Source organism: Arachis duranensis, chromosome 2, assembly GCF_000817695.3.
Source record: "Arachis duranensis cultivar V14167 chromosome 2, aradu.V14167.gnm2.J7QH, whole genome shotgun sequence".
Classification (NCBI taxonomy): Eukaryota; Viridiplantae; Streptophyta; class Magnoliopsida; order Fabales; family Fabaceae; genus Arachis; species Arachis duranensis.
In genome coordinates this window covers 16,120,898-16,131,210 of record NC_029773.3, presented here as the reverse complement: position 1 = coordinate 16,131,210, position 10,313 = coordinate 16,120,898, and the positions used below count along the sequence as shown (strand labels likewise).

General features: G+C 36.9%; 2 protein-coding genes across 3 annotated transcripts in view; one reads left to right on the top strand and one right to left on the bottom strand.

Annotated features, from left to right (window-relative positions):
- The window catches only part of LOC107472104 (40S ribosomal protein SA-like), an 81,782-nt gene that overhangs the window by 25,665 nt on the left and 45,804 nt on the right, over positions 1-10,313 (bottom strand). The gene's annotated exons all lie outside the window — the stretch shown is intronic.
- The window catches only part of LOC107473774 (uncharacterized), a 3,482-nt gene continuing 2,627 nt past the window's right edge, over positions 9,459-10,313 (top strand). For both annotated transcript variants that reach the window (XM_021134148.2, XM_052258015.1), the window contains exons 1-2: positions 9,459-9,722; positions 9,861-10,045. In XM_021134148.2, coding sequence (XP_020989807.2) covers positions 9,529-9,722; positions 9,861-10,045 — 379 coding nt within the window. In that variant the 5' untranslated portion in view covers positions 9,459-9,528. The remainder of the gene's footprint in view (positions 9,723-9,860; positions 10,046-10,313) is intronic.

Sequence of the window (10,313 nt, the reverse complement as noted above, 5' to 3'; positions counted from 1 at the left end):
ATACAGCTTGCCATGGAAAGGAGTAAGAAGGATTGGATGAAGACAGTAGGAAAGCAGAGAGACGAAAGGAACACAGCATCTTCATACGCTTATCTGAAATTCCCACCAACGAATTGCATAAGTATCTCTATCTTTATCTTTATGCTTTATTCATCATTCATAACCATTTGAGTTTGCCTGACTAAGATTTACAAGGTGACCATAGCTTGCTTCATACCAACAATCTCTGTGGGATCGACCCATACTCGCGTAAGGTTTATTACTTGGACGACCCAGTACACTTGCTGGTTAGTTGTGCGAAGTTGTGTTTATGCCACGGTATTGAACACCAAGTTTTTGGATTCATCACCGGGGATTATTTGAGTTGTGAAAAGTAGTGATCACAATTTCGTGCACCACAGCAGCTGTTGCTTCATAGCTAGGGTTTGGCTTGTGTGTGTGCTGGGTTGTGGGAAAAAAAGGGAACCGGGTCGGGTAACGGGTCGCTGGGTTAGGGTTTCATTATTTTGAAAATTAGGGTTAGGGGCATTTTAGTAGTTTCACTTAACAATAGGGATAATATAGTAGTTAGAAATAAATTCTAATCCAACAAAAATTAATGTATAAAAATACTATTTGCTCATCAATTTCACAAATTATTTCCAATAAAATGTCCCAACCAAAATAATTAGAAATAATATACTTAATTTCTTTATTTTCCAAAATAACAATAGTAATATTTAAAATATTACTTATCTAATCCAAATCATATAAAATCCTCATTATTTCATAACTATCAACTTTATAATTCAAATATAGAAAATAATCCAATAATTATAAAATTGGATAATAATCATAACTCATCTCAAATCCAATAAATCAAAACTTGCCTTAATTACCTTTAATAAAAAATTTCTGAAATTAAGGCTATAAATAACTATATGATTTGAGACTTGATCATAAAAAGACTTTTCAAAGATTCTGGGTCTTACAGCGGCAGAAGTGACCATGGTTGCGGTGCAGATTTGCGCTTTTGAGAGATTTTGAGATAATGGAAACTCCAACTCGTAGCAACCGCAGTATCAAACGAACTAGTTATTTGGAGTGAAGGGTATTTTAAGGGAATCCGTTTCTGTTTCTCTAAACCCTAGTTTTGTTGTGAAATGACACCAATGCCCTCTTCTTCCTCCTCGTAAGCATGTTTAGGGATAGCAACGGGTCCCCATGGGGGTGGGGACATGCCCCTGCACACTTCCCCCGCCCCCATTATCTGTCCCCGTCCCCGCCCCGTCCCCATGACGGGTAACGGGGACCCCGTATCCGCTGAGGACCTGGGTCTCCGCGGATATCCGCGGATTTTCGTAAAAATTAGTAAAAATTGAAAAAAATGAAAAAAATTAGAGAAAATCAAAGATAATCTTCAATTGTCATTACAAACATAATATCCATAGTCTTTACTGACTTAAATAGCAATAACAACAAACATAAACATCCAAACATATCCATAAACAACCAAATATTACATAAACAACCAACAATATTCATAAACAACAAAATAAAGTTCATGACATCATAAAAACATAATTCCACCATCTCAATCTTCCTTTCATCCCATAATGGTAGTGATGGTAGATTCTGACTTACTTGAATCCTACATTGACATGAAAACAATTTAAAGTTAAAATCATATAATAACTCAATAAGTCAATAATATAAAAACATAGTGTGTTATATGTAATTTACTAGTTTACTTACGTCAATATCTCCTTCAATGTTATGAATTGTGTAGCACTCAAATCCTATGTTAGTTGTAGTGCCAAGTATATTCCAAAGCCAATCTTGATTACACATTAGAGCCTCTAATGTGTCCGGATGCAACCTACTATGATGTGGCGTAACAAATCGACCACCCGTACTAAATGAAGATTCAGAGGCAACGGTAGAGATTGGAATCGCCAAAAAATCTCTAGCAATAGCTTGCAAAGTAGGAAACTTCGCTCCATTTGACTTCCACCAATTTAAGATATCAAAATCATGTTCAGTTTGTGGTACCGGTCTCTCTTCAAGATAATAATCCAACTCGCTCTTTGTATCAATAAATGCGGATTCCTCACTTACATGTGCAGCAAAATCAACTTACCAATCTTCATGACTGAACTTCCTCCCCTTTGAACTTGAAGGAATTGTTGGTGGTGGCGGCATATCTAATTGAGCAACTTGGTCCCTCTCTCTTCCCTTTGTTGCATATTCTAAAACTTAATATTGCACTACTCTTTTCACTTGACCAATTACAACACATGCCTCCGTCTCACCATATATTTTACGAAAAAAGAAATTCAATAAATACATCTTGTACGTAGGATCCAAAAGAGTCCCAATAGCCATAACTGTATTAATCACACCCCAATACTTTTCAAACTTATTTAACATACTAGTAGCCATCATTTCAATTATCTCATTTCCACAAATTTTCCACTCCATCAAAGCCAACTTAATCACACAAACCTTAGGAAAATAAAGATTTGATGTAGGATAAGTTGTTCAAGAAAACAATTCAGTCACATAAAAAAAATTTCCTCAATCTTTAAAAAATCTCATCCGCCATATCCCAATCCTTCTCACTAGGCAAAGATTTATATTGACTCTCACGCAATGATAATCTTTCAAGTACATCTCTATATATAATTGCAACTTCAAGCATAAAAAATGTTGAATTCCACCTAGTTTTACAATCAAGACAAAGATTTTTTGTGTAGGGTATTTTAAATTGCGCACATGTTTTCCTTTAATTTTTCTGTGTTCACCTGTGTTTGTACTTCCTTGCCGATGTAACTGTGTGAATTCCTAGACTTAGACTATGGACCCCTTAAGTTTCCTATATAGTACTCTACTGGGAACCTTAGGTTCTCACCCCCTTTTTTTCACGTCTTCAAATGGGGATAGGCATGATATTATTTGAATAACCAGCATTTGGAGAATACGTGAACCCTACAACGGGAGGTCCGGTGTTGATGCCTCGTACTCATACATATTATCTTCCAAACCGCTCATTCTCTTATCCCTTGCTCAACCTAGATTTTGACCCGAACATGTTGTATGACATGCTGTTATCCTAGCTTCATCTAAGTAGAAACCATTACACTTTTCTTCCATATCCATTGAACATGGTAGAGCCTAAGCTAGAATCCTAATGCCCCAACAACCAGGGTACCCACCCTGGTTCGATCTTGCTCAGGAGCCGGTGATCCCTAATGAGCTGATGCTCGTCACTTTACCACCATCTCCAGTAGCCGAGCCATTTAAAAACTCTTGGAGAGAGGCCGTTGAATCAACCGTTTTTGATGGCTTTGGATCGTCGTCATCATTGTCGTTGGAGGACTCTCAGATGTGGATCGAGCATATGATGGCTGATCTGTATTCTAGCTCGTCCAAGGTAGTGGAGGCGGGGGCTGTTGGGAAGGTGAGCAGCAGCAACATTACTGGTGCGTTAGAGTGACCCGTTCTACTTCAACACAACGTTCCTTGTTCCTTCAACTATCATCGATATATGGCTAGTAGTAGTGGTAGTCCTTGCCCTCGCTGTGTATAGACTTTTTAGAGGGTTAATATCTTTTATACATATTTACATAAGTTAGATAGGTCCTAGCATAAGGTGGCTGTTGTGAGACATGGACTGATATTATCAATCTTAGCATCTGTATATAAGAGCCTGACTTATATAAACAAGTAGTGGTGTATTTTATATGAGACATGATGATGTATGAACCGCCTATATTTTAACTCGTATATTTAGCTAACTTGCGACCTCAATAAAGTAATACTGGCTTATATTTATATATCTATATCTAGTCTAGAGTCCCTAAGATAAGCTGAATAGTAGCATCTAGCGACTAGTATTGGTCATGACATGGTAGAAGCTTGATTGTGTGATGACTCCAAAATTAGATCAACTGGAACACACTCTCACTTGAAGGTTAATTGATTTCATGCTTTCTAAATAATCCAACACAAAACTGCCAATTTCTTTAAGGCACTAGTACTATTCAATTGTCTTTTAAGCACTTCGATCAGTTTCGACCAAGCTCGTCAAAAAAAGAGATGTCCAAGGCTAATTGCTTGGACAAGGTGTGGTTTTTTTCTCTAGACTTTCGAGGCTTTGAAACAAGCAAAAAGAAAAGACAATGACAGATTGATTCAAGCTTCTGGGTGCATTTTCTACAGATTTGTGACATGAAAGGGATTCAGTAATGGAGGACTTGAAAGACTAGCGGCTTTTCATGGATGCATCTCTAATGAGAGAGTTTAATTTTTTGAAGTATATAGAGCTTCCATAAGAGTCTTCAAGTTTCCTTGTGTTTCATTGGTCAGAGTAGAAGTCAATTGGGTGGTGATGAAATAGGTAAGCTATTTGGTAACCTGAGTTTACTTCATATTTTTCACTCCTAGTCGAGGAAAGTTGATATTCTCCATTCCAAATTTTTGTAACAAGTATCCATTTGTAAATCTCTAGGCTGAAGGTATTTGAGATGAGGTTTTGGTCCCAACTTATATTTCGTAGCATAATCTCCTTAACACACTCCAAGCAACTATTTGACTAGTTAATAATTGAGTCTTAGGGCACCATGAATAGATGAAAGGAGGGGACCATGAGTCTAGAAAGAAGTAACGAAATCTCTTTCATACAAATCTTATGCTTGCCCGAGGGGATAGTAACTTCTTAGAAAAGCAAGGACGAAACTAGTTTTCAAGCAGAATTCGAAAATTAGTCTTTGGAACAGTGTCTCCAAAGCTAACCTTCCAACTTAGGCCTTTCTCAAGGACTTTGCTCTCTTCCAACCCAATGAAGGTAAGTTTTCTACTTTTGCCTTTATTACATTACTATATCATAAATAATTGCTTTTGAGAATTTTCGTGAGCAGTGAATGTAGTTGGGTAGCTAATTTCTAGCATTGTTTAGCTAATGAAGCTAAGTTATATTCCCAAACATCTTTGAAACCCAAACCACCTTCAATTTTAGGCCTTGACAAAGTATTCCAACTAATCCAAGCCATCTTTCTCTTTGAGCCTTTTTGTCCTACGAAAATTGAGATAGAATACTATAAATCTCACTAATTAATGAATCCGAAATGCCGAAAGCATTATAGAAAATAAAATGAGGATTGTCTCTCCTACTATTTTGATTTGAACATGCTTTTTTTACAGTAGATAGTAGATGTCGCTTACAGCCCTGAAACTCTTTAATTTCAAAAAAAGTTGTCTTTTTCATCTTTTACCAATTGAGGATAGCCCCAAATATTTTTCTTTTGTAATAATATGTCTAATATTGAGCCTCTCTGTCAAGTACATTTGCTTTTCTATAGGAATATTATTACTAAAAAAGTAAAGTGGGCTTATGTAGATTTGCTTTCTGACCACTGAAATTTTGATAAGCATTGAGTAGTTAAATGTTATCATATTTATTCTCATCTTCTTTACTGAATAAATCGAATCATTTGCAAACAGCAAGTGATTTATTGAAGGGTATCTTTGATTGATCTGGATACTAGAGATGTGCTGCTTTTGTTCTGTTTTATTTAGCAAGAAGGAAAGATCTTTTGCACAACAGAGAAAGATACATGGAGACAAAGGATCACCTTATCTGATACATCTATTTGGCTTAAAATAGCCATATGATTGACTTTCAACGATAATAGAATAAGAAATTATAATCACCATCTCTTGAATCCAACCAATCCATTTAGGCTCAAATTTTAGCTTATGCAATATAAACCATAGAAATGTCAATGGGCCTTACTTATATCAAGTTTCAGAGTCATTTCATCAATTAGACTCACCTTTTTATTTTAAGTAATGCATACATTCATGAGTTATAAGGATATTATCAGAGATTAGTCTTCCTTTTTTAAAAAGGCACTCGAATCAGGGCTAATTAACTAATTCATGACTCCTTGAAGCCTATGAACAAGTACTTTGGAAATAAATTTATAAATCATAGAAGATAAACTAATTTATCTAACCTGGGTCATGTCTTTTACATCTGAGACCTTTGATATTGGACAAATTTGGATATGATTAAACCCCTTCAGCATTCTTTCGCCTAAAAGCAACTTTAGATTGCCTAAAAAATATTTTCTGCCATTGCATCCTAGTAGAACTAGAAACATTTAGAGGTAAACCCTTCATTCTCTGGGGCACTCTGAGAATGCACCTTGAAAATTACCCTCTTTACTTCCACAATAGTGATGAAGCGCTTTAGCTTCTATTCATAGCAGGAGTAACTTCAGTAGAAAATCCTTCAAATGCCATCTCTATATCATCATCATTAGTCAAGGAGAAAATTTTCTTAAAATAATCTTCAGCTACTACAACTATCTCTAAATTAGTGGAAGCAAATCTCTTGTCATTATTTTTCAGTCTCTAAATTTTGTTTTGATGGAATCTAGATTGGAATCATTGGTGAAAGAACTCTGTGTTCCTATCCCCTTCGATTCATCTAACTCTTCACCACCATTAATCCCAGCCTTCCTTAGAATTTCAATTTAGCCTAATAATTCCTTAAAATTTCTACTTTCGAATTGGTTCTTGAGATGTGTTGCCACTAAACTAGTTTATGCCTGCAAATCTTCATTTTCTAGGAGAAGACAAACATAATTTACCATTCAAATACTGATATCCAAGCATTGGTAATTATTTGATGGATTGTAGAATTCTCACATCAAAGTTCTTGGAACTATAATATGAGATGATCCATTTTCAGGTAGCCGAAGAACTGAAGCTACTGGGTACTCATTCATCTAATTACCATTTGTCATTGCACGATCTAATCTCTCCAAAATTTGCTCTATTCTTTTTCATTTATTAGACCAAGTAAAATTTCTACCAATCATCTCTAAGTCCACAAACCATTTTCAATGACAAAATTAGTAAAATCTACTATAAAAGACTAGGATTTAAGGTTGTTCCCTTCTTTTCTTCTTGAATCACAATAATATTAAAATTCACCATTTTTACCATTTTGTCTTGGAATTGTTGTAGTATAGTTGAAAACTCACCAAATTGACCCAAACGATTTTAATATGATGTTCTCATGTAGATAACAACCAACTTCTTATTCACATCATTAACTTTTGCAACAATATAAAATTCACCAGTTGAAACGATTCTCACCTCCTTCAATTTCTTCCAAGCTAAAAGACTACCACCAACTATGTCCGACGAATTCATAAACTCAAATCAACAAACCTACACAACCTAAGTTTACTTTCTACTAGATGAGGTTAATTCTTAGTTTCACAGACAAAAACAACCTCGGAAGAGTGCAATTGATATATCCCTTTCAAGTTTTGGATTGTTAGGGTCTCCCAAAACCTCGACAATTCCAACTTAGTATCCTCGTGAGGCTTTTGGTGCAACTTTACGACTGGCACCCACCAATTGTAGACTCATTCATTTAGGACAATCGATTGGTGTTGCTGAAAAATTTGCTATTTAGTCATTTATATTCAAGAGGCTGAAAATTTCTTCTAATACCACCGGGAACCATCACCTGTGATTGCATTCCAAGATTCTTCTGATACTCTTTGTAGTTCATCATATTTCACCTTTTCATGTATAATGTCCTTGGTGGCTGCATCCTTTTTATTCTCTTGCATTCATAGGCCCGAGAAACTCTCAACGAATCGTGAAGGGGCTGGCTTCTTCCTCGGCTGATGAATGGATGCACCAAATAATCTAGTGTAGGCCTATTTTGTGTCATTCTTGTTGTCTATTCTCTTTACAATCTTATCTATTTTCATCCATTCCGTAAAATAATCCTTTGATGTTTTTTTTTTGAATCATCCAAGAACTTTTGGCAATATTTTTAGTCATGGACTAAGAAATAGGTACAATAGGTGCAACAAACTCCAAATTTTTCATATCTCAAGCCTACTTTCACTTTGACTTGATTAAGGCAAGAAATTTTGAGAGTATCCTTCGATCTTTTTCCTCCGTCAATTTTCACTTTGACCTTGATGATCCTTAACTCCTTTCCTCTTACTTCAAAGAAGTCAATATCACTTATATCCCTTAATTTGTTTCCCAATATACATCTAGCACATGGGATTTTGAATTGTTTAGGTAAATTTCATAATTAAACCCAACCTTAAAGAGCTCTGATCCACATCTCTTCGGATCCTTGACCTTCATCCATCAACACAGATGGAGAATAAAAATTTTTATGCATGCATGGATTTCTCAGAGATGTCGTCCTCTTCAAGCAACACCATTTTCTCCTCATTCTCCTCATTCCTAGTATTTCTATGATTGCGGTCACTTCTTTTATTATTTAACCTGGGGATCATAATAACTGGATTACTTCTATCATTTTTTTGTTGCTGTTGTCAATTTATAGACTCTCAGACCCAAAGGTTTTGATAGTTGAGATTGTATAAAAATGGGCTCATTGTCCAGGCCAAATGAAAATGGGTTCATTATATTGGGCTAAACTCCAATATTGATTCTTACACCAAGACAAGAAACCCAGTATGATCGGGTCGGGTCTGTCCGGCCCACCCATGAAAAAAAAGAAACACCTGTGTTTTTGAATTTCGATTCATCATTTGCATCGGTGTTGAGTCTTTCTCTAGTTCTTCCTGATTCAACCTTTTTCCATCTTCTCTGGTTCCCTCCTAATTCCAATTTTCTCGTTCAAATTCCCTTCACTCGCAGCTCAACAACACTTCCCTGTCACTCAATTTCAACCCTTCACAGGAAACAATCTCTTCATTTGTTCCCTCGCCGGAACCCTAGCTTCTGCCAATGGCATCCAAGAAGAAAGCAATCTGAAGGTATAGCCTTATTGTCCATGTACAACGACGACGGAGACGACGATATGGAGGACGCTGAAGAAGATGAAGAAGATAACCAAGAGATAGATATGCGCCACGAGCAGAACGAGGACGCAAAAGTGGTGCCCTTTTTTCTTGTCACGCTTTTAAAGCGTGCCCAAAAGTGGTCTATAGGCACGCTTTTACGAGGGTGGCCATTGATTTGTGATTTGGCCACGCTTTTTTTGTCTACGCTTGAAAAGCGTGGCCATAGAGGGAAATCGGCACGTTTTTCCAAGGGTGGCCACTTATTTAAAATTTGGCCACGCTTTCTTACTGCCACGCTTGAAAAGCGTACCCATAGAGAGAAATCGGCACGCTTTTACAAGAGTGGCCACTGATTTGATATATGGCCACGCTTTTTTTTGCTACATTTAAAAAGCATGACCGTAGAAAGTAATCGGCACACTTAGAAAGCGTGGCTATACCTTATGTATTTTGACACTATAAAAAAACATACCGATAGAGTTTACTCCCCTAAAATTTAGTTTCCTACCTATTTTTCCCACACTTAACCCTTTCTTTTTCTAAGTTATCAAATTTTACCCAACAACACACACTAATAACTTACACACTAACTAAAATAAAAACAATAAAACCCTAAAAATTCAGCGTTCATCTTCTTCTCGCTCGAACCCTCTCGAACCCTAAAAGCTAAGGCGCCGTCAGCTTCATCTTCGTGATGGAACCCAGCCCTGGTCGTGGTGCTGCTCGCCTCTCTCTGTGTCGCGGTTCTGCTCAGCCTCATCTTCTCGAACCCAGCCATGGTCGTGGTGCTGCTCGCCTCTCTCTGTGTGAGGTGCGGCCACCGCAGCTTTCACCTCCAGAAGAGTCGCTGCTCCGCCTGCGCTTCCCCCACTGCATGCAAGATGAAATGTAAACCCTAATTTCTTCCATTTACATTCACAATTTCTGATTCTACGCCTTTTAGTTTTAATCCTCACTTCATTCACCGATTCTCTCTTTTTCCTCATATTTCGATTCATCACTTTTTGCTTGCTTCATTCATTGCAGTACGAGAAGGTTGAGAAGATTAGGGAAGGAACCTACGGCGTCGTTTACAAGGCTCACGACCACGTTACCAATGAGACCATCGCTCTCAAGAAGATTTTCCTTGAGCAGGAGGATGAAGGCGTTCCTAGCACTGCATTTCGCGAGATTTCTCTCCTCAAGGAAATGCAGCAGAGGAATACTGTTAGGTATTCTTTTCTTCATCCTAATCTCACTTTCTGCTATTATTATTTGAATGCGTGTATCTCTGATGAATGCTACTTTTTAGTAATTTGTGTTTGTGGTTTCAATTGGTGAAATTCATGTGCTTTTTCAATTCGTGATTCTATCAGCTTGTTTTTGGAGTAAAATTTTCAAATTTGTACTCGATACATGTTATGTTCTGAAAGGTACAAGGGGAAAGGTCCTGGTTCTCTGGATCTGAAAGGTGATAGAAAAGAGCAAATAATATAAGCT